Source organism: Leucopleurus acutus, assembly GCF_964270905.1.
Source record: "Leucopleurus acutus genome assembly, chromosome: 2".
In the NCBI taxonomy this organism is placed as follows: Eukaryota; Metazoa; Chordata; class Mammalia; order Artiodactyla; family Delphinidae; genus Leucopleurus; species Leucopleurus acutus.
In genome coordinates, this window is record NC_139143.1 from 28,081,414 (window position 1) to 28,106,181 (window position 24,768).

General features: G+C 37.4%; 1 protein-coding gene across 4 annotated transcripts in view; it reads left to right on the forward strand.

Annotated features, from left to right (window-relative positions):
• AKT3 (AKT serine/threonine kinase 3) overlaps window positions 1-24,768 on the forward strand; it is a 384,805-nt gene that overhangs the window by 207,263 nt on the left and 152,774 nt on the right. For all 4 annotated transcript variants that reach the window (XM_082834471.1, XM_082834473.1, XM_082834470.1 and 1 more), the window contains exon 6: window positions 24,280-24,411. In XM_082834471.1, the coding sequence (XP_082690597.1) occupies window positions 24,280-24,411 (132 nt within the window). The remainder of the gene's footprint in view (window positions 1-24,279; window positions 24,412-24,768) is intronic.

Sequence of the window (24,768 nt, forward strand, 5' to 3'; positions counted from 1 at the left end):
AAAGTAGCAGGATATAAAATTAATGCACAGAAATCTCCTGCATTCCTATACACTAATGATGAAAAATATGAAGGAGAAATTAAGGAAACACTCCCATTTACCACTGCAACAAAAAGAATGAAATACCTAGGAATAAACCTACCTAAGGAGACAAAAGACGTGTATGCAGAAAACTATAAGACACTGATGAAATAAATTAAATACAAACAGATGGAGAGATATACCATGTTCTTGGATTGGAAGAATCAACATTGTGAAAATGACTATACTACCCAAAGCAATCTACAGATTCAGTGCAAACCCTATCAAACTACGAATGGCATTTTTCACAGAACTAGTACAAAACATTTCACAATTTGTATGAAAACACAAAAGACCCCAAATAGCCAAAACAATCTTGAGAAAGAAACCCGGAGCTGGAGGAATCGAGTTCCCTGACTTCAGACACTACTACAAAGCTACAGTAATCAAGGCAGTATGGTACTGGCACAAAAACAGAAATATAGGTCAATGGAACAGGATAGAAAGCCCAGAGATAAACCCACACACAAATGGTCACCTTATCTTGATAAAGGAGGTAAGAATATACAATGGAGAAAAAACAGCCTCTTCAATAAGTGGTGTTGGGAAAACTGGAAGGTACATGTAAAAGAATGAAATTAGAACACTCCTTAATACCTTACACAAAAATGAACTCAAAATGGAGTAAAGACCTAAATGTAAGGCCAGGCACTATCAAACTCTTGGAGGAAAACAGGAAGAACACTCTAAGACATACATCACAGCAAGATCTTTTTTGACCCACCTCGCAGAGAAATGGAAATAAAAACAAAAATAAAAAAATGGGACCTAATGAAACTTAAAACTTATGCAAAACAAAGGAAAACATAAACAAGATGAAAAGACAGCCCTCAGAATGGGAGAAAATATTTGCAAACGAAGATGACAAAGGATTAATCTGCAAAATACACAGGCAGCTCATGCAGCTCAATATCAAAAAAACAAACAACCCAATCCAAAAATGGGCAGAAGACCTAAATAGACATTTCTCCAAAGGAGATATACAGATTGCCAGCAAACACATGAAAGGATTCTCAGTATCACTAATCATTAGGAAATGCAAATAAAAATCACAATGAGGTATCACCTTACAGTAGTCAGAATGGCCATCATCAAAAATTCTACAAACAGTAAATGCTGGAGAGGGTGTGGGTGTGGAGAAAAGGGAACCGTTTTGCACTGCTGGTGAGAATGTAAATTGATAGAGCCAGTATGGTGAACAGTATGGAGGTTCCTTAAAAAACTAAAAATAGAACTACCATTTGACCCAGCAATCCCACTACTGGGCATATACCCTGAGAACACCATAATTCAAAAAGAGTCATGTACCAAAATGTTCATTGCAGCTCTATTTACAATAGCCAAGACATGGAAGCAACCTAAGTGTCCATCGACAGATGAATGGATAAAGAAGATGTGACAAATATATACAATGGAATATTACTCAGCCATAAAAAGAAACGAAATTGAGTTATTTGTAGTGAGCTTGTTGGACCTAGAATATGTCATACAAGAGTGAAGTAAGAAAGTAAGACAGAAAGAGAAAACAAATACCATATGCTAACACATGTATATGGAATCTAAAAAAAAAAATTAAAAAATGGTTCTGTATAACCTAGGGGCAGGATGGGAAGGAATAAAGACACAGACGTAAATAATGGGCTTGAGGAAACGGGGAAGGGGAAGGGTAAGCTGGGACGAATGAGAGAGTGGCATGGACATATATATACTACCAAATGTAAAATAGCTAGCTAGTGGGAAGCAGCCACATAGCACAGGGAGATCAGCTTGGTGCTTTGTGTCCACTTGCAGGGGGCATAGGGCGGGTGGGAGGGAGACACAAGAGGGAAGAGATATGGGGATGTATATTTATGTAAAGCTGATTCACTTTGTTATATAGCAGAAATTAACACACCATTGTAAAGCAATTATACTCCAATAAAGATGTTTTAAAAAAATGAATATCCTTCTCATAATTTACAGAATATATTTTCTTCTTTGTTCACTTTTTGACAAATGGGCACTAGGATGAAGAGAATACCTACTGATTATGGTAGCTATGCTGAGAATTGTCTTAACTGGTCTCTGTTACATTGATCAGACAGATGTGGTAGAGTATTACCATAGTGTCTGCTCTACAGCTTGAAACTCTTGGAGAGGGAAGGATACTGGTGGTGGAGAGAAGAGGCAAAGGCCTTGCAACGAGATTCAAGTGCTAATCTTTGTTTAAATTAAAGATGATTTTTCAAAGGAATTTGATTAGAGCAGTGGTCCCCAACCCCCACTCATCCACACACACCCCCGCCCCCGCCAGGCCGCACAGCAGGAGGTGAGCAGCGGGTGAGCGAGCGAAGCTTCATGTGTCGCTCCCCATTGCTCCCCATCGCTTGCATTACTGCCTCAACCATCCCTCCCACCCTCAGTCCGTGTTAAAATTGTCTTCCACGAAATAATTACACAAAAATGAAGGTTGGGATCTGCTGGACTAGAGGATGCAGGAATGCTTAATCTTGGTCTGCCAAGCTGCCATTATCTATACCCTGTCATGTATGTGAAGCGGCACAGCATAAAAGGATTAACAGTCAAATGGGAATAAAAATTCTGCTTAGTTTTCAAGTAACCAATGTAGGCCTCTCTGGGAGCAGCTGTTTATCATCTCATGACTTAGGTAAGAAGTATAATCAGTACCTCCTATATTCCCATTATGTCTGATTCCAGTTCTTGGAATTTTCTTACTTACTGCCTGACTACCATAACTGATAACAATGGCTAGCATACAGAGGAGAGGAATAAAAGAACAGACCTGCTGAAATCAAGTGATCTCTCACTTCCTACTCAGAGGGAGGAGCAGCATAATCAGTGTTGTAGAAGTTGACTAATAAGATTAGAGCTTCCTCTTCCTTGGGCAAAAGCACTAGAGGAAGCGGGAAGAGAGGTGAACTTCTTGAAAGCCTCCTTTCACTCCATGGGCCTTATTTGGTTTATCTCTTACATTGTAAATATATGTGGAATTAATCTTTTTTGACCAAATATGCTAAAACCATTGTATTTTTTTCCTTGTATTCCTCTTCAATTATATATAAATATTTGTAACCTAATTTGGGGGCTAGAAAATCTTTTTCTTACATTCTAGTGTGTGTGATTTGAATATACTTATTAAGTATACTTTTTGTATATGCACATGCATCTCTTAACCTAAAACAGCCACGTTGATATGTGAGAGATTATGTAAAAGAAAGAGTATAACTCTGTAAAATATTTCCCTAATAAATTCTTAGGTTTGGGTTTTAGAGGGTTAATTTTTCTGGAGAGTGTCTTATGCTCTTAAAAAAATTTTTTTATTGAAATATTGTTGATTTATAATATTGCACTAGTTTCAGCTCTTATTTTTAAACTATTTTATTGAAGTGTAGCTGATATACGGTATTGTGTTAGTTGATTTACAATTTGTGTTGGTTTCCCCTTTGGTAACCATAGATTGTTTTCTATGTCTGTGAGTCTGTTTCTGTTTTGGAAATAATTCATTTGTACTTTTTAAAAAGTTTCCACATATAAGTGATGTAATATTTGTATTTCTCTGACTTACCTTCACTTAGTATGATAATCTCTTGGTCCATCCACGTTGTTGCAAATGGCATTATTTTGTTCTTTTATCATGGCTGAGTAATATTCCATTGTGGTGTGTGTGTGTGTGTGTGTGTGTGTGTGTGTGTGTGTGTGTATCATATCTTTATCCATTCATGTGTTGATGGACACTTAGTTTGCTTCTATATCTTGGCTATTGTAAATAGTATGTTATGCTCTTATTTTTAATTAAAATCTTATTGTGTCTTTTCCCTTAACACCGTCCAAAAGAGGAAAATAGTTTACATTTCATTTGTAAAGACTAGATAATCACCGTGTATACCGCACTGAAGATGAACATTTGGTATCAAAGATAATTTTAAAATTTTCCAAAGTTTTATCAAAAGAGATATGATAAATGTTTCTGATTTTATCATATAGTAATATAAATTTTATATAGTAATGTAAATTTTTTTTAGTAATATAAGTTTCCATGTAAATTCCTCTTTTTTTTTTAAGATTGACGTACTGACAGAAGCTATGAAATTTAGCGTTAAGTCTGTCATCCTTTTTTAAAACCTCCTTGTTCCTAAGAATTACAATCCTTAAAGAATATAGTACTACTTCATTATTATATATTGCTTTTCATGTGAAAATGTCATAAAGAAATTTACAGCTTATTTTCTAATTTTTATCCCCAGAATTCATTTTCAGTTTATATGATATTTAGTAATGGGACACAGCAAGTATCATTTTCCAGTGTTTTTAGATATAAAATTAGGTGATTACTGTTCAAATGAAGTTGTGAGCAATAAAAATAACATTATGCCTTATTTATGAGAATAATGTCTCTCAGTTCTTCACTGCTGTGAAGTAAAGTTCCCAAGTTTAATATCTTAAAACAATGACAGTATATAATTTCTTCTGATTTTGTGGTTTGCCTGGGCAATTCTGGTGGTCTCAGTTGGACTTTTCAAGCAGCTGCATTCAGCTGGCACATGGACTGGGCTGGAAAATCCATGAAAGCCGTTCTCCCATGTCTGGATTTTTGGTTCTCCTCCAGTGAGCTCTCTCTTCATATGATGTCTCATATTCCAGGGCCTCTCCATATGGCCTTTCTCTTCAGCAGATAGCCTGGACTTCCTTACAGCATGAGAGCTGACTTTTAAGAATGAAACTTTTCCAAGAGGGAGAAAGCATACGCTCCCAGACTTAAAGGCTAAGTCCGGAACTGGCACTCTATCACTTTGATGGTATTTTGTGTTTAAAGCTGGACACAAAGCCAGCCCAGGGAGAGGGAAAGTTGACTTCACTTCTTCATGGGAGGAATGGCATGTACATACAGGGAGTCGGGGCTGTAGGAATTAGTGTCTGCCATTTTTGGAGACTACCTAGCACAAAGAGCTTTGTGGTAATATAGTATTACTTGATTTTTAAAAACTTGTTAATGAAAATGAAATTACTTAGTATTACCCACTGTTTGTTCAAATAACACTAGTTCTGTTAACTCTATTCTGTATATTTAGAGTGACATCTTTGGGTTTTAGTTGAATTAATAAATATACTTGGTTATTTTCCCTATCTCTTGCTACTTTTCTTTGAATTAGAGATGCTACTGAATGATTAAGACAGTGTAACTTGACATTTGAGGAAATTACCAAGATTATAGATAGCAAATATTATTGAAAAGGAGTGAAGGCATTCATTTCTAAAATTTTTAGAATTTCTACATGTATCTACAGACATATTCACCAGTGAACCATCTGGTCCCAGTTTTCTTGTTGAAAGGTTTTTGATGACAAATTCAATTTCCTTGATAGATATAGGATATTCAAGTTACCTATTTCTTCTTGAGTAACCTTTGAATTTGAACCTTTCAAGGAATTTGTTCACTTCATATAAGTTGTTGATTTTATGAACATAAAGTTGTTTATAATACTCCCTTGGGATCTTTTCAGTATCTGTAGAAACTGTAATGATGTTACCTCTCTCATTCCTGATATTGGTTATTTGCATCCTCTTGCTTTCTTTTTCTGAATAATCTGGCTAGAGATGTATCAATTTTATTGATTTTTCTCAAAGAACGAGCTTTTGGTTACATCAGTTTTTCATTCTTCTTATTTTTTTTGCATTTTTTAATTGGAGTATAGTTGATTTACAATGTTGTGTTAGTTTCTGCTGTAAAGCAGAGTCAGTTATGCATATACATATATCCACTCTTTTTTAGATTCTGTTCCCACATAGGTCATTATAAAGTACTGAATAGAGTTCCTTGTGCTCTTCTTCAGGTTCTTATTATTTATCTGTTCTATATATGGTATATACATGTCAAATTTGATTCTCCCAATTTATCCCTTTCCCTCCCTTACACCCTGATAACCACAAGTTTATTTTCGACATCTGTGACTCAACTTCTATTTTGTAAATGGGTTCATTTGTACCATTTCTTTAGATTCCACATATAAATGATATCATATGATATTGTTTTCTCTGTCTGACTTACTTCACTCAGTATGACAAACTCTAGATCCAACCATGTCGCTGAAAGTGGCATTATTTCATTCTTTCTTATGGCTGAGTAATATTCCATTGTATATATGAACCACCTCTTCCTTACCCATTCCTCCATTTATGGATATTTTGGTTGCTTCCATGTCCTGGCTGTTGTAAATAGTAATGCAGTGAACATTGGGGTGCATGTATCTTTTCGAATTATGGTTTTCTCTGGGTATATGCCCAGGAATGGGATTGCTGGATCCTATGGTAGCTTTATTTTTAGTTTTTTAAGGAATCTTCATACTGTTCTCCATAGTGGCTGTACCGGTTTACATTCCCACCAGCAGTGCAAGAGGGTTCCGTTTTCTCCACACCCTCTCCAGCATTTCTTCTTTCTAAATTTTTTAATGATGGCCATTCTGACCCATGTGAGGTGGTACCTCATTGTACTTTTGGTTTGCATTTCTCTAATAATAAGTGATGTTGAGCAACTTTTCATCTGTCTCTTGGTCATTTGTATGTCTTCTTTGGAGAAATACCTGTTCAGATCTTTGGCCCATTTTTTAAATGGGTTTGTTTTTTTGATACTGAGCTGTATGAGCTCTTTGTATACTTTGGAGATTAATCCCTTGTCCGTTGCTTCGTTTGTAGATATTTTCTCCCATTCTATGGGTTTTCTTTTCGTTTTGTTTATGGTTTCCTTTGCTGTGCAAAAGCTCTTATGTTTAATTAGATCACATTTATTTTTGTTTTTATTTTCATAACTTTCAGAGGTGGATCAAAAAAGCCGTTGCTGCCATTTATGTCAGAGAGTGTTCTGCCCATGTTTTTCTCTAAGAGTTTTATAGTATCTGGTGTTACATTTAGGTCTTTAATGCATTTGGATTTATTTTTGTGTATGGTGTTAGAGAATGTTCTAATTTCATTCTTTTACATCTAGTTGTCCAGTTTTCCCAGTGTCTCTTATTGAGAATTCCTCCATTGTGTATTCTTGCCTCCTTTGTCATAGATTAGGTGAATATAGGTGTGTGGTTTATCTCTGTACTTTCTATCCTGTCCCATTGATCTATATTTCTGTGTTTTTGTGACAGTACCATACTGTTTTGATGACTGTAGCTTTGTAGTACAGTCTGAAGTCAGATAGCCTGATTCTCCCAGCACCGTTTGTCTTTCTTGGGATTGTTTTGGCTATACATGGGCTTTTCTGTTTCCATACAAATTTTAAAATTTTTTGTTCTAATTCTTTGAAAAATGCCATTGATAATTTGATAGGAATTACATTGAATCTGTAGATTGCCTTGGACAGTATAGTCATTTTGACCACATTGATTCTTCCAATGCAAGAACACGGTCTCTTTTTCCAATGGTTTGCAGTGTCTTCAGTTTCATTCATCAGTGTCTTAGAGTTTTCAGACTTCATGTCTTTTGTCTCCTTAGGTAGGTTTATTCCTAGATATTTTATTCTTTTTTGATACAATGGTAAATGGGATTGTTTTGTTAAAATCTCTTTCTGATCTTTGTCTTTAGTATATAGAAATGCAACAGCTTTCTATGTATGAGTTTTGTGACCTGCAACTTTACCAAATTCATTGATTAGTTCTATTAGTTTTCTGATAGCATCTTTGGGATTTTTGATGTATAGTATCATGCAAACAGTGACAGTTTTATTTTTTTAACATCTTTATTGGAGTATAATTGCTTTACAACGGTGTGTTAGTTTATGCTTTATAACAAAGTGAATCAGTTATACATATACATATGTTCCCATATCTCTTCCCTCGTGCGTCTCCCTGCTTCCCACGCTCCCTATCCCACCCCTCTAGGTGGTCACAAAGCACCGAGCTGATCTCCCTGTGCTATGCGGCTGCTTCCCACTAGCTATCTATTTTATGTTTGGTAGTGTATATATGTCCATGCCACTCTCTCACTTTGTCACAGCTTAAACTTCCGCCGCCCCATATCCTCAAGTCCATTCTCTGTTAGGTCTGTGTCTTTATTCCTGTCTTACCCCTGGGTTCTTCATGACATTTTTTTCTTTTGCAGATTCCATATATGTGTTAGCATACGGTATTTGTCTTTCTCTTTCTGACTTACTTCACTCTGTATGACAGCTTCTAGGTCCATCCACCTCACTACAAATAACTCAATTTCGTTTCTTTTTATGGCTCAGTAATATTCCATTGTATATATGTGCCACATCTTCTTATTCCATTCATCCGATGATGGACACTTAGGTTGCTTCCATGTCCTGGCTATTGTAAATAGAGCTGCAATGAACATTTTGGTACATGACTCTTTTTGAATTATGGTTTTCTCGGGGTATATGCCCAGTACTGGGATTGCTGGGTCATATGGTAGTTCTATTTTACTTGTTTAAGGAACCTCCATACTGTTCTCCATAGTGGCTGTACCAATTCACATTCCCACCAGCACTGCAAGAGTGTTCCCTTTTCCCCACACCCTCTCCAGCATTTATTGTTTCTAGATTTTCTGATGATGACCATTCTGACTGGTGTGAGATGATATCTCATTGTAGTTTTGATGTGCATTTCTCTAATGATTATTGATGTTGAGCATTCTTTCATGTATTTGTTGCCAATCTGTATATCTTCTTTGGAGAAATGTCTATTTAGGTCATCTGCCCATTTTTGGATTCGGTTGTTTGTTTTTTTATTATTGAGCTGCATGAGCTGCTTGTAAATTTTGGAGATTAATCCTTTGTCAGTTGCTTCATTTGCAAATATTTTCTCCCATTCTGAGAGTTGTCTTTTGGTCTTGTTTATGGTTACCTTTGCTGTGCAAAAGCTTTGAAGTTTCATTAGGTCCCATTTCTTTATTTTTGTTTTTATTTCCATTTCTCTAGGAGATGGGTGAAAAAGGATCTTGCTGTGATTTATGTCATAGAGTGTCCTGCCTATGTTTTCCTCTAAGAGTTTGAGAGCTTCTGGCCTTACATTTAGGTCTTTAATCCATTTTGAGCTTATTTTTGTGTATGGCGTTAGAGAGTGTTCTACTCTCATACTTTTACGTGTACCTGTACAGTTTTCCTAGCACCACTTATTGAAGAAGCTGTCCTTTCCACACTGTACATTCCTGCCTCCTTCATCAAAGACAAGGTGACCATATGTGCATGGGTTTATCTCTGGGCTCTCTATCCTGTTCCATTGATCTATCTTTCTGTTTTTGTGCCAGTACCATACTGTCTTGATTACTGTAGCTTTGTAGTATAGTCTGAAGTCAGGGAGCCTGAATCCTCCAACTCCGTTTTTCGTTCTCAAGATTGGTTTGACTATTCGGGGTCTTTTGTGTTTCCATACAAATTGTGAAGTTTTTTGTTGTAGTTCTGAGAAAAATGCCAATGGTAGTTTGATAGGGATTGAATTGGATCTGTAGATTGCTTTGGGTAGTATAGTCATTTTCACAATGTTGATTCTTCCAATCCAAGAACATGGTATATCTCTCCATCTATTTGTATCATCTTTAATTTCTTTCATCAGTGTCTTTTAATTTTCTTCATACAGGTCTTTTGTCTCCTTAGGTAGGTTTATTCCTAGGTATTTTATTCTTTTTGTTGCAATGGTAAATGGGAGTGTTTTCTTGATTTCACTTTCAGATTTTTCATCATTAGTGTATGCCAGAGTGTAATGCCAGAGATTTCTGTGCATTAATTTTGTATCCTGCTACTTTACCAAATTCATTGATTAGCTCTAGTATTTTTCTGGTACCATCTTTAGCATTCTTTCTGTAGAGTATTATGTCATCTGCAAACAGTGACAGATTTACTTCTTTTCCGATTTGGATTCCTTTTATTTCCTAATTCTTCTCTGATTTCTGTGGCTAAAACTTCCAAAACTATGTTGAATAATAGTGGTGAGAGTGGGCAACCTTGTCTTGTTCCTGATCTTAGTGGAAATGGTTTCAGTTTTTCACCATTGAGGACGATGTTGGCTGTTGGTTTGTCATATATGGCCTTTATTATGTTGTGGAAAGTTCCCTCTATGCCTACTTTCTGCAGGGTTTTTATCATAAATGGGTGTTGAATTTTCTCGAAAGCTTTCTCTGCATCTGTTGAGATGATCATATGGTTTTTCTCCTTCTATTTGTTAATATGGTGTATCACGTTGGTTGATTTGCGTATATTGAAGAATCCTTGCATTCCTGGAATAAACCCCACTTTATCATGGTGTATGATCCTTTTAGTGTGTTGTCGGATTCTGTTTGCTAGTATTTTGTTGAGGATTTTTGCATCTATGTTCATCAGTGATATTGGCCTGTAGTTTTCTTTCTTTGTGACATCTTGGTCTGGTTTTGGTATCAGGATGATGGTGGCCTCGTAGAATGAGTTTGGGAGTGTTCCTCCCTCTGCTATATTTTGGAAGAGTTTGAGAAGGATAGGTGTTAGCTCTTCTCTAAATGTTTCATAGAATTTGCCTGTGAAGCCGTCTAGTCCTGGGCGTGCGTTTGTTGGAAAATTTTTAATCACAGTTTCAATTTCAGTGCTCGTGATTGGTCTGTTCATATTTTCTATTTCTTCCTGGTTCAGTCTTGGCAGGTTGTGCATTTCTAAGAATTTGTCCATTTCTTCCAGGTTGTCCATTTTATTGGCATAGAGTTGCTTGTAGTAATCTCTCATGATGTTTGGTATTTCTGCTATGTCAGTTGTTACTTCTCCTTTTTCATTTCTAATTCTATTGATTTGAGTCTTCTCCCTTTTTTACTTGATGAGTCTGGCTAATGGTTTATCAATTTTGTTTATCTTCTCAAAGAACCAGCTTTTAGTTTTGTTGATCTTTGCACTTGTTTCCTTCATTTCTTTTTAATTTATTTCTGATCTGATCTTTATGATTTCTTGCATTTTGCTAACTTTGGGTTTTTTTTCTTCTTCTTTCTCTAATTGCTTTAGGTCCAAGGTTAGATTGTTTATCTGAGATGTTTCCTGTTTCTTAAGGTAGGACTGTATTGCTATAAACTTCCCTCTTAGAACTGCTTTTGTTGCATCCCATAGGTTTTGCATCATCGTGTCTCCATTGTCATTTGATTCTAGGTATTTTTTGATTTCCTCTTTGATTTCTTCAGTGATCACTTCGTTATTAAGTAGTGTATTGTCTAGCCTCCATGTGTTTGTATTTTTTACAGATCTTTTCCTGTAATTGATATCTAGTCTCATAGCATTGTGGTCGGAAAAGATACTTGATACAATTTCAATTTTCTTAAATTTACCAAGGCTTGATTTGTGACCCAAGATATGATCTATCCTGGAGAATGTTCCATGAGCAATTGAGAAAAATGTGTATTCTGTTGTTTTTGGATGGAATGTCCTATAAATATCAATTAAGTCGATCTTTTTTAATGTATCATTTAAAGTTGTGTTTCCTTATTTATTTTCATTTTGGATGATCTGTCCATTGGTGAAAGTGGGGTGTTAAAGTCCCCTACTATTAATGTGTTACTGTCAATTTCTCCTTTTATGGCTGTTATTATTTGCCTTATGTATTGAGGTGCTCTATGTTGGGTGCATAAATATTTACAATTGTTATATCTTCTTCTTGGATCGATCCCTTGATCATTATGTAGTGTCCTTCTTTGTTTCTTCTAATAGTCTTTAATTTAAATTCTGTTTTGTCTGATATGAGAATTGCTACTCCAGCTTTCTTTTGGTTTCCATTTGCATGAAATATCTTTTTCCATCCCCTTACTTTCAGTCTGTATGTGTCTCTAGGTCTGAAGTGGGTCTCTTGTAGACCACAAATATATGGGTCTTGTTTTTGTATGCATTCAGCCAATCTATGTCTTTTGGTGGGAGCATTTAAACCATTTACATTTAAGGTAATTATCGATATGTATGTTCCTATTCCCATTTTCTTAATTGTTTTGGGTTCATTATTGTAGGTCTTTTCCTTCTCTTGTGTTTCTTGCCTAGAGAAGTTCCTTTAGCAGTTGTTGTAGAGCTGGTTTGGTGGTGCTGAACTCTCTCAGCTTTTGCTTGTCTGTAAAGGTTTTAATTTCTCCATCAAATCTGAATGAGATCCTTGCTGGGTAGAGTAATCTTGGTTGTAGGTTTTTCTCCTTCATCACTTTAAATATGTCGTGCCAGTCCCTTCTGGCTTGCAGAGTTTCTGCTGAAAGATCAGCTGTTAACCTTATGGGGATTCCCTTGTGTGTTATTTGTTGTTGTTCCCTTGCTGCTTTTAATATGTTTTCTTTGTATTTAATTTTTGACAGTTTGATTAATATGTGTCTTGGCATGTTTCTCCTTGGATTTTTCCTGTATCGGACTCTCTGTGATTCCTGGACTTGATTAACTATTTCCTTCCCATATTAGGGAAGTTTTCAACTATAATCTCTTCAAATATTTTCTCAAGTCCCTTTCTTTTTCTCTTCTTCTGGAACCCCTATAATTCAAATGTTGGTGCGTTTAATGTTGTCTCAGAGGTCTCTGAGACTGTCCTCAGTTCTTTTCATTCATTTTTCTTTATTCTGCTGTGCAGTAGTTATTTCCACTATTTTATCTTCCGGGTCACTTATCCGTTCTTCTGCCTCAGTTATTCTGCTAGTGATCCCTTCTAGAGTATTTTTAATTTCAGTTATTGCGTTGTTCATCGTTGCTTGTTTCCTCTTTAGTTCTTCTAGGTCCTTGTTAAATGTTTCTTGCATTTTGTCTATTATATTTCCAAGATTTTGGATCATCTTTACTATCATTATTCTGAATTCTTTTTCAGGTAGACTGCCTATTTCCTCTACATTTGTTAGCTCTGGTTGGTTTTTATCTTGCTCCTTCATCTGCTATGTGTTTTTCTGTCTTCTCATTTTGCTTATCATACTGTGTTTGGGGTCTCCTTTTTGCAGGCTGCAGGTTTTTAGTTCCCGTTGTTTTTGGTGTCTGCCCACAGTGGCTAAGGTTGGTTCAGTGGGTTGTGTAGGCTTCCTGGTGGAGGGGACTAGTGCCTGTGTTCTGGTGTATGAGGCTAGATCTTGTCTTTCTGGTGGGCAGGTCCACATCTGGTTGTGTGTTTTGGGGTGTCTGTGGCCTTATTATGATTTTAGGCAGCCTCTCTGCTAATGGGTGGGGTTGTGTTCCTGTCCTGCTAGTTGTTTGGCATAGGGTGTCCAGCTCTGTAGCTTGCTGGTCATTTAGTGAATCTGGGTGCTGGTGTTGAGATGGAGATCTCTGGGAAATTTTTACTGTTTGATATTACATGGAGCTGGGAGGTCTCTTGTGGACCAGTGTCCTGAAGTTGGCTCTCCCACGTCAGAGGCACAGCATAGACTCCTGGCTGCAGCACCAAGAGCGTTTCATCCACGCGGCTCAGACTGGTAGTGTTGGAGGGTCTCCTGCAGAGGTGGGGGCCAGTTGTGTCTTATCGTGAGGACAAGGACCAGTAAAGCCTTCTAGTGTTGGAAGGTCTCCTGCACAGCTGGAGGATGGTTGTGTCTCACCATGAGGACAAGGGCACTGGCAGCAGAAGTTCTCAACAGTGACAGTTTTACTTCTTCTTTTCCAATTTGGATTCCTTTTTCTTCTGTGATTTCCCTGGCTAGGACTTCCAAACCTATGTTGAATAAAAGTGGCAAGAATGCACATCCTTGTCTTTTTTCTGATCTTAGAGGAAATGTGTTCAGTTTTTCACCATTGAGTATGATGTTTGCTGTGCAGTTGTCTTATATGGCGTTTATTATGTTGAGGTATGTTTCCTCTGTGCCCACTAACTGGAGAGTTTTTATCATAAATGGGTGTTGAATTTTGTTAAAAGCCTTTTCTGCACTATTGATATGATTGTATGGTTTTTATTCTTCAGTTTCTTAATGTTCTGTATCACATTGATTGATTTCCATATGTTGAAGAATCCTTGCATCCCTGGGATAAATCCCACTTGATCATGGTGCATGATCCTTTTTATTTTTTAACGAATTTGTTAAATTGGAATATATTTGCTTTACAATGTTGTGTTAGTTTCTACTGTACAATGAAGTGAAACAGCTATATGTATCCCCTCCCTCCCTCTTCGCCTGTATCGTGCCCATCTAGGTCATCACAGACCACTGAGCTAAACTCCATGTGCTATACAGCGTGTTCCCACTAGATCTGTATTTTACAGGTGGTAGTGTATTTATGTCACACCTAATCTTCCAATTCATCCAACCCTCCCCTTCCCCCACTGTGTCCACAGGTACATTCTCTACATCTGCGTCTCTATTCCTGACCTGAAAATAGGTTCATGTGTACCATTTTTCTAGATTCCACATATATGTGTTAATATACAATATTTGTTTTTCTCTATCTGACTTACTTCACTCTGTATGACAGATGGTAGGTCCATCCACATCACTACAAATGACCCAATTTTACTTCTTTTTCTGGCTGAGTAATATTCCATTATATATATGTACCACATCTTCTTTATGTTTTCATCTGTTGGTAGATATTTAGGTTGTTTCCATGTCCTTGTTATTGTAAGTAGTACGGGAGTGAACATTGGGGTACATGTGACATTTTTTTAATATTAATTTATTTTATTTATTTATTTTTAGCTGCATTGGGTCTTCGTTGCTGTGCACGGGCTTTCTCTAGTTGTGGTGAGCAGGGGCTGCTCTTTGTTGTGTAACACAGGCTTCTCATTGCGGTGTTTTCTTTTGTTGTGGAGCATGAGCTCTAGGTGCGCAGGCTTCAGTAGCTGCAGTGAACGGGCTTAGTGCTCCATGGCATGTGGGATCCTCCCAGACCAGGGATTGAACCTGTGTCCCCTGCATTGGCAGGTGGATTCTTAACCACTGTGCCACCAAGTCAGTCCCTGTGACTCTTTGAATTACGGTTTTCTCTAGGTATATGCCCAGTAGTGGGATTGCTGGGTCATATACTAGTTCTATTTTTAGTTTTTTAAGGAACTGCCATACCGTTCTCCACAGTGGCCATATCAATTTACATTCCCACCAACAGTGCAAGAGTGTTCCTTTTTCTCCACACCCTCTCCAGCATTTATTGTTCGTAGATTTTTTGATGATGGCCATTCTGAACCGGTGTGAGGTGATACCTCATTGTGATGTTGATTTGTATTTCTTTAATAATTAGTGCTGTTGAGCATCTTTTCATGTGCCTCTTGACCATCTGTGTGTCCTCTTTGGTGAAATGTCTATTGAGCTGCATGAGCTGTTTGTATATTTTGGAAATTAATCCCTTGTCTGTTGCTTCTTTTGCAAATATTTTCTCACAATCTGAGGGTTGTCTTTTTGTCTTGTTTATTGTTTCCTTTGCTGTGCAAAAGCTTTTATGTTTAATTAGGTCACATTTGCTTATTTTTGTTTTTATTTTCATTACTCTAGGAGATGGGTCATAAAAGATGTTGCTGTGATTTATGTCAGAAAGTGTTCTGCCTATGTTTTCCTCCAAAAATTTTATAGTGTCCAGTCTTACATTTAGGTCTTTAATCCATTTTGAGTTTATTTTTGTGCATGGTGTTAGGCAGTGTTCTGATTTCATTCTTTCATATGTAGTTGTCCACTTTTCCCAGCACCACTTATTGAAGAGGATTTTTTTCTCCATCTTATATTCTTGCCTCCTTTGTCATAGATTAGGTGACCATATGTGCGTGGGTTTATCTCGGGGCTTTCTATCCTGTTCCATTGATCTATATTTCTGTTTTTGTGCTAGCACCACACTGTCTTGTTTACTGTGGCTTTGTAGTATAGTCTGAAGTCAGGGAGCCTGATTCCTTCAGCTCTGTGTTTCTTTCTCAAGATTGCTTTGGCTATTCAGGGTCTTTTGTGTTTCCATACAAATTGTAAAATATTTTGTTCTAATTCTGTGAAAAATGCCCTTGGTATTTTGATGGAGATTGCACTGAACCTGTAGATTACTTTTGGTAGTATAGTCCTTTTCATAATATTGATTCTTCCAATCGAGCAGCATGGTTTATCTCTCCATTTGTTTTTGCCATCTTTGATTTCTTTCATAAGTGTTTTACAGTTTTTGGAGTACAGGTCTTTTGCCTCCTTAGGTTTTTATTCTTTTGTTGCAATGGTAAATGTGATTGTTTCCTTAATTTGTTTTTCTGATTTTTTGTTCATAGTGCATACGAATACAAGAGATTTCTGTGCATTACTTTTGTATCCTGCAACTTTACCCAATTCACTGATTAGCTCTGCTATTTTTCTGGTGGCACCTTTAGGATTTTCTATGTAAAGGATTGTGTCATCTGCAAGCAGTGACAGTTTTACTTCTTTTCCAATTTGTATTCCTTTTATTTCTTTTTCTTCCTATTGCTGTGTCTAGGACTTTGAATACTATGTTGAATAATAGTGGTGAGAGTGGACATCCTTGTTTTGTTCGTGACCTTAGAGGATATGCTTTCAGTTTTTCACCATTGAGAATGATGTTTGCTGTGTATTTGTTATATATGGCCTTTATTATGTTAAGGTAGGTTCCTTGTATGCTCACTTTCTGGAGAATTTTTATCATAAATGGGTGTTGAAATTTCTTGAAAGCTTGTTCTGCATCTATTGATGATTATATGGTTTTTCTTTAATTTGTTAATATGGTGTATCACATTGATTGATTTGCATATATTGAAGAATTGTTGCATCCCTGGGATAAAACCTTCTTGATCATGTTGCATGACCTTTTAATGTGTTGTTGGATTCTGTTTGCTAGTGTTTTTTTGAGGATTTTTGCTTCTATGTTCATCAGTGTTACTGGTCCATAATTTTCTTTTTTTGTGATATCTTTTTCTGGTTTTGGTATCAGGGTGATGGTGGATTTGTTAAACGAGTTTGGGAGTGTTCCTTCCTCTGCAATTTTTTGGAATAGTTTCAGAAGCATAGTTGTTAGCTCTTCTTTCAATATTTCATGGAATTCACCTATGAAACCATCTGGTCCTGCAGTTTTGTTTGTTGGAAGATTTTTAATCACAGTTTCAATGTCATTGCTTGTGATTGGTCTGTTTATATTTTCTATTTCTTCCTGGTTCAGCCTTGGAATGTTGTACCTTTCCAGTAATTTGTCCATTTTTTCCAGGTTGTCCATTTTATTTGCATAGAGTTGCTTGTAGCAGTCTCTTATGATCCTTTGTATATTTCTACAGTGTCAGTTGTAATTTCTCCTTTTTCATTTCTAATTTTATAGATTTGAGTCCTCTCACTTTTTTCTTGATGAGTCTGGCTAAAGGTTTATCAATTTTTTTTTATCTTCTCAAAGAACCAACTTTTGTTTTTATTGATCTTTGCTATCGTTTTCTTCATTTCTATTTCATTGTTTTCTGCTCTGATCTGTATGATTTCTTTCCTTCTACTGACTTTGGGCTTTCCTTGTTCTTCTTTCTCTAGTTGCTTTAGGTGTAAGATTAGATTATTTATTTGAGATTTTTTTGTTTCTTGAGGTGAGTTTGAATTGCTATAAGCTTCCTTCTTAGATCTGCTTTTTCTGAGTTCTGTAGGTTTTGTGTCATCATGTTTTCATTGTCCTTTGTCTCTATGTATTTTTTTTATTTCCTCTTTGATTTCTTCAGTGATCTCTTGGTTTTTTAGCTTTTCAGTGCTTTGCCTCCATGTGTTTGTGTTTTTTAGTTTTTTTCCTCTACTTGGTTTCTAATCTCATATCATTGTGGTTGGAAAAGATGTCTGACACGATTTCAATTGGTAAAAATTTTCTAATGCTTGATTTCTTACCCAAGTTGTGATCTATCCTGGAGAATCTTCCGTGTGCACTTGAGAAGAAAGTGTATTCTGCTTCTTTCGGGTGGAATGTACTATAAATATCAACTAAGTCTATCTGGTCTATGGTGAGATTTAAAGTTTGTTTTTCCTTATTTATTTTGTTGCTGGATGATGTGTCCTTTGTTAGTGGGGTGTTAAAGTCTCTCAGTATAATTGTGTTACTGTCTTTTTCTCCTTTTTTGGCTGTTAGCATTTGCCTTATATATTGAGTTGCTCCCATGTTGAGTGCATAAATATTTATACTTTTTATGTGTTCTTTTTAGATTGATCCCTTGATTGCTATGTAGTGTCCTACCTTATGTCTTGTAACAATCTTTATTTTAAAGTCTATTTTATCAGATATGAGTATTGCTTCTCCAGCTTTCTTTTGATTTCCTTTTGCATGGAATATCTTTTTCCATCTCCTCACTTTCAGTCTGTATGTGTCCTTTGGTCTGAAGAGGGTCTCTTGTAGATAGCATATATGGGTCCTGTTTTTGTATCCATTCAGCCAGCCTGTGTCTTTTGCTTGGAGCATTTAATCCGTTTACATTCAAGGCAATTATCGATATGTATGTTCCTGTTACCATTTTCTTAATTGTTCGGGGTTTGTTTTAGTGGGTATTTTTCTTCTTTTGCATTTCCTGCCTAGAGAAGTTCCTTTAGCATTTGTCATAAAGCTGGTTTGGTGGTGCTGAATTCTCTTACCTTTTGCTTGTCTGTAAACCTTTTGATTTCTCCATCGAATCTGAATGAGATCCTTGCTGGGTAGACTAATCTTTCTTGTAGGTTTTTCCCTTTCATCACTTTAAATATATCCTGCCACTCCCTTCTGACTTGCAGTTTCTGCTGAAAAATCAGCTGATAACCTTATAGGGATTCCCTTCTATGTTATTTCTTGCTTTTTCCTTACTGTTTTTAATACTTTTTCTTTGAATTTAGTTGCTGTTAGTTTGATTAATATGTGTCTTGCCGTGTTTCTCCTAGGATTTATCTAGTATGGGACTCTCTGCGCTTCCTGGTCTTGATTGACTAATTCCTTTCCCATGTTAGGGAAGTTTTTGACTCTAATTTCTTCAGATATTTTCTCAGAACGTTTCTCTTTCCGTTCTTCTTCTGGGACCCCTACAATTCGAAAGTTGGTTAATTTAATGTTGTCCCAGATGTCTCTGAGACTGTCCTCAGTTCTTTTCAGTCTCTTTTCTTTATTCTGCTCCTCAGAAGTTATTTCCACCATTCTGTCTGCCCGCTCATTTATCCCTTCTTCTGCGTCAGTTATTCTGCTATTGATTCCTTTTAGTGTATTTTTCATTTCAGTTATTGTGTTGTTCACTGTTTGTTTTTTAGTTGTACCTGGTATTTGTTAACCATATCTTGTATTTCCTTGATCCGTGCCTCCATTGTATTGTTGATATTTTGGATCATCTTTATTATCATTACTCTGAATTCTTTTTCATATTGCTTGCCTATTTTCTCTTCATTTATTTGGTCTTGTAGGTTTTTACCTTTTCCTTCGTCTGTAACATATTTTTTTGTCGTCTTATTTTTTTTGTTGGGTGGTGCTGTGTTCTTGTCTTACTGGCTTTTTGGCCCAAGGCACCCAGCACTGGAGTTTACAGGCATTTGTTTAGAGCCGGGTCTTGGTGTTGAGATGAGGATTACCGGGAGACCTCACTCTGATTAATATTTCCTATGGTCTGAGGTTCTCTGTTAGTCTGGTGGTTTGGGCTTGGAACACACTCCACAGGAGCTCAGGCCCGATCCCTGGCCTGCGAACTAAAATTCCTCAAACCACGCTGTGTGGCAAAAGAGAAGAAGGAAAAAAAAGGACCAAATAGAGTGACTGATGTAGAGAACAAACATCATGGACACCGGGGGGAAAGCAGCTGGTGGGGGTTGGTGGTGGTGGGATGAATTGGAAGATTGGGATTGGCATATATGCACTAATATGTATAAAATAGATAAAGAACCTGCTGTAGAAAAAAATAAATAAAATTCAAAAAAAGGAGCAGTACAAAACAAACAATAAAAAATAAAATAAAATTAGAAAAAATATATTAGGAAAAAGAAAAATATAAGTGAAACAACTAAAACAAGGTAAAACAGAACCACAACAGAAAAAAAAAGTGGGCGGGAGAAATGCAAAATGAGCAGAACAATAATGTATAAAGAATAAAATAAAATTAGAAAAATTTCAAAATTTATTTGAAAAAATAAAAATTAAAATGAAACAACAAAATAAAATGGAACCACACCTTAAAAAGAAAAAAAAATGCTGGCAATGGCCTTGGCTGTGGGGGTGGGGCGGGGCTTAGTTGAGAGCGAGGTTTAGGCAGGGGGCGGGACCTAGGCTCAGGACCCATGCAACCTGAATATTCAGCACTGCTGGAGAGGGCCTCGGAGTGCAGAGTTCAGAGGTAAGGCACTTGGTGGAGGTGCGGGGGCAAGGTTTAGGCCCAACTTGGTCGGAGGGGGTCTTGGAGTGTGAAGTGCAGAGGTAAGGTTCTGGGTGGGGGCGGGGCTTATACTTAGCATGGCTGGAGGGAACCACAGAGATCAGATGATTAGGACCTCAGCAAGCTTTCTGGGGCCCAAGTGGGCAGGGGAAACACTGGCTGCATTCCCTTCCAATCCTTTGTTCTCCCGATAGTCTTTCGCCATCCTTGTTGATCCCCTCACTGTGGGTGGGCTTCCCAAGAGTGGGAACCCCTTCCCTCCCCCAGCCGCCCCTCCAAGGCTCCAGTTCCATCCTGCCTCCACTTCTCCTCCCTCCTCCCTCCCCCCCACGTCTTACTCTGTTGCTGTGGTGTTCCTCCTGTCCCCTTAGGTTTCCGTGGTCCCCCACATGGTAGGTGCCCTAGTTGTGAGGATATGTGAACTCCATGTCCTTGTAGTCTGCCATCTTTATGATCCTTTGAATGTGTTGTTGAATTTGATTTGCTAATATTTTGTTGAAGATTTTTGTGTCTATGTTCATCAGTGATATTGGCCTGTAATTTTCTTTTTTTGTGTTATCTTTGTCTGCTTTTGGTATCAGGGTGATGGTGGTGTTGTTGAGCAAGTTTGGGAGTGTTCTTTTCTCTTCAATTGTTTGGAATAGTTTCAGAAGGATAAGTGTTAACTCTTCTCTAAATATTTGATAGAATTCACCTGTGAAGACATCTGGTCCTGGACCTTTGTTTGTTGGAAGTTTTTTAATCACAGTTTCAATTTCAGTACTGTGATTAGTCTGTTCATGTTTTCTATTTCTTTCTGTTTCAGTCTTAGGAGATTGTACCTTTCTTAGGACTTGTCTGTTGCTTCTAGGTTATCCATTTTATTGGCATAGAGTTGCTTGTAGTAGTCTCTTATGATCCTTTGTATTTCTGTGGTGTCATTTGTAACTTCTCCTTTTTCATTTCTAATTTTATTGATTTGAGTCCTCTCCCTCTTTTCCTTATGAGTCTGGCTAAAGGTTTATCAATTTTGTTAGTCTTCTCAAAGAACCAGGTTTTAGTTTCATTGATCTTTGCTTTTGTTTTCTTTGTCTCTATTTCATTTATTTCTGCTCTGATCTTTATGATTTCTTTCCTTCTACTAACTTTAGGTTTTGTTTGTTCTTTTTTGTTGAGTTGTGTTAGGTGTAAAGGTAGATTGTTTACTTGAGATTTCTCTTGTTTCCTGAGTTAAGATTGTATCGCTATAAAATTCCCTCTTAGAACTGCTTTTGCTGCACCCCATAGGTTTTGGATCATCATTCTTTCATTATCGTTTGTCTCTAGATATGTTTTTATTTCCTCTTTGATTTCTTCAGTGGTCCATTGGTTATTTAGTAACGTATTGTTTGGCCTCCATGTGTTTGTGGTTTTTACAGTTTTTTTCCTGTAATTGATATCTAATCCCGTAGTGTTGTGGTCGCAAAAGATGCTTGATATGATTTCAGTTTTCTTAAATTTACAGAGATCCACTGAAGTCAGGTCCCAGGATTGCAGTCATCATGTATCTGGACCCACTGTTGGTGCTATGGCGCATGCTCCATCCTTAGCCTGGCCCAACCTACATGTGTATGTGCCAACAGAATCTACAGCTGCTAAAGCTAAGCCTGTGTTTTCTGGGAGCACTGCTTGTTTGTTCAGATGTTCTGTAGGCTCTGAGTGTACAAGGCTAGTCTTGGAGATGTCATTTCACAGTTTGCACAGCTACAAGGAGAGATTTCAGCTTTTCTTCCTTAGTTGATGTCCCCTGGGGCTTAGCTGTGGTTACAACCCCACCTCTGTGTGTGGGTCTGCTTGTGAGGCTGCCCTGGAGCATATGAGTTTGCCCTGGCGAGGAGGGGGCTCGGAGGCTGTGTAGCAGCCAGGGTCACGGGACCCCTGGTGGCGACGGGTGCATGGGGAAACTGGTGGCTGCGGGCATGAAATAGTTGGCCCCAGTGGTGGCCCTTCCTAGTGCTCGACCATGGGTGCAAGAGAGCCTTCCCTGGCATTGATGAGGCATGTAGGGAAGCCAGAGGCCGTGAGAGAGCTGGCCCCCTTGGGGACCCTTCTTAGTGCCCAGGGAGGCAAGGGCCAGTGCATGGGGAGAAAGGCTGCAATGGCAGCTCCTCCCCTTCTGTGTCACTTAACAATGGCCCTTTCCTGCTATGGCAGTCTGAGTTTCCTCCACAAGCATTCCCAGTTGTGGATTTCCTCACTCCTGTCTCTTCATGCTGTCTCCTCACAGCCAACAGCAATCCTCTCACTGGATTTGCTCCCCAAATCCCATATTCCAGCACCCAGCCCCTTTCCACACTGGGACACACGTCTCAGGCTGGGGCATACAGGGCTGTGGCACAGACCATCTGTGTAGGTCTCACTCTGTCCTGCCTGCCACAGACCGGGTGCTGCACTCTCTTCCAATAGTCCCCGAAACTCCCCTTCTGTGCCAACTGATCTCCCTGCCGGTGAGGGGCTTCCCAAGATGTGGCAACCTCTTCTCTTCTTTTTTGCTTCTTCTTTCTTTCATCCTCCCCAGTTACATGGGGATTTCTTGTCCTTTTAGGTGACCGAGGTCCTCTGCTAACTTTCAGCCTGAGCTCTGTGAGACTTGTTGCATTTGTAGATGTATTCTTGATGCATTTGTAGGGAGAGATGAACTCCACGTCCTCCTACTCCTCCGCCATCGTGACCTTGTCTCCTTTTATTTCTTCTTAAAATTTAATTGATTTATTTTTTCTTTTCTTTCTTTTTTTTTTTTGGCCGCATTGTGCCATGCACACAGCATGTAGGAATCCACTTCCTTGACCAGGGATCAAACCCGTACCCCCTGCAATGGAAGCATGCATTCTTAACCACTGGACCACTGGGGAAGTCCCTAATTGATTTCTGCCCTGATCTTTATTATTTTTTTCTTCTAATTCTTTTGGGTTTAATTTGCTGTTTTTCTAGTTTCCTAAGGTAGAAGCTGAGGTCATCGGTTTGAGACATTTCTGACATTTACTTCAAATGGGTGGTAAAGAGGAAAGAAATACTTCTAAAAAGGCATAAAAATCTTCAATAACTTCTGATTGTTGGTAGGATAAAACCCCAGATCCTTAAATTGTTATTTTTAAATCCCTCTAAACTGAATTTAAATTTAAGATGATAAACTGAGCATACCTCCTCTTTCATCTAAAAGCCTATTAAAATAATAGCAGAGGAATTTTTAAAAGGGACAAGTCCACAAAAATGAAAAGCTGTATGAGGGAAGGACACTAGTGGAGAAACATTATCAAAATTTTGGAAGTTTGTGGATAAATAGAGTAGGAAAAGCATTCATAGAGGGGGCTATGGGGAGCAATAGTAATTCTGCTTGGCAAAATCCTGGTAATCACCTACTACTTAGAAATGGGAATGAGAAATGAAACTGAAAACAGGCAGATTAAAGACATTCTTAGAGTTCCATGACTCCTTCTTCTGCATTGGACCAGTTGCTTTCTCAGAAGATATATTGCTGTTGTTCTTCTGTTTCTTTGCACTGGGCTCCAGAATTGTTTTCAACATTTCTTATACATGTATCTTTCTCTTTCTTGGAGTCCGTCCTTATTTTGATATAGTACATTCTCAAACACTCCCTTCAATCCTTTCCTCTTAGATATATTTGGAAATGTTTGTGGAGGACATTTTTGATTGTCACACTGTCTGGGAGTAGTGGCACTACTAAATCCTTAGAAACTTGAGTTCTTGGAAGTGAGTGAAAATGATTTTATTTTCCCTTTGCCCTTACTAATAATTTGAGTAGTTGTGAGATTCTATGTTTAAAATTATTGTCTCCACTATCTGAGAATTGCTTAAATTATTTCCAGCATCCATGATTGGTGATGAGAAAGCCAATGCCATTCTGATTCTTCATCATTTAAGTGTGCTTAGAAGTTGGTAAAATTTGATTTTGAGTAGATAATGCAAATATATACATATAAGTTTACAAATAAATTGCATCAAATGTTTCATATTATGTATTTTCATTTGTATTTTTCAGACAATGAATGATTTTGACTATTTGAAACTACTAGGTAAAGGCACTTTTGGGAAAGTTATTTTGGTTCGAGAGAAAGCAAGTGGAAAATACTATGCTATGAAGATTCTGAAGAAAGAAGTTATTATTGCCAAGGTAACTGGTTACTAGAGTTGATTATTAAATTTTTGTTTATGTGTCCACAAGTGTGTGTGTTCACGCATGCACATGACTAAAGTTTAGAAATTCCATTAAATAACCAAAATGTTGATTGTAGGCTACAGCTACAATAATATCTGTATATTGATATTTATTTACAGTATTAAAAGTTTCAAAGTTTGTAATATCCTCTGACTATTAGAATCTATTGTATTCCTTTGAGAGCGAAATATTTATTCTATGTTTGTGTGTTTGGGATAATGTTTTCACTGTATATTTGTGACCTATATCACTAATTACAGTAGTGATACTTTTTGATATTTCCCCCCAATATTTTGAGTTTTTTATCATTAA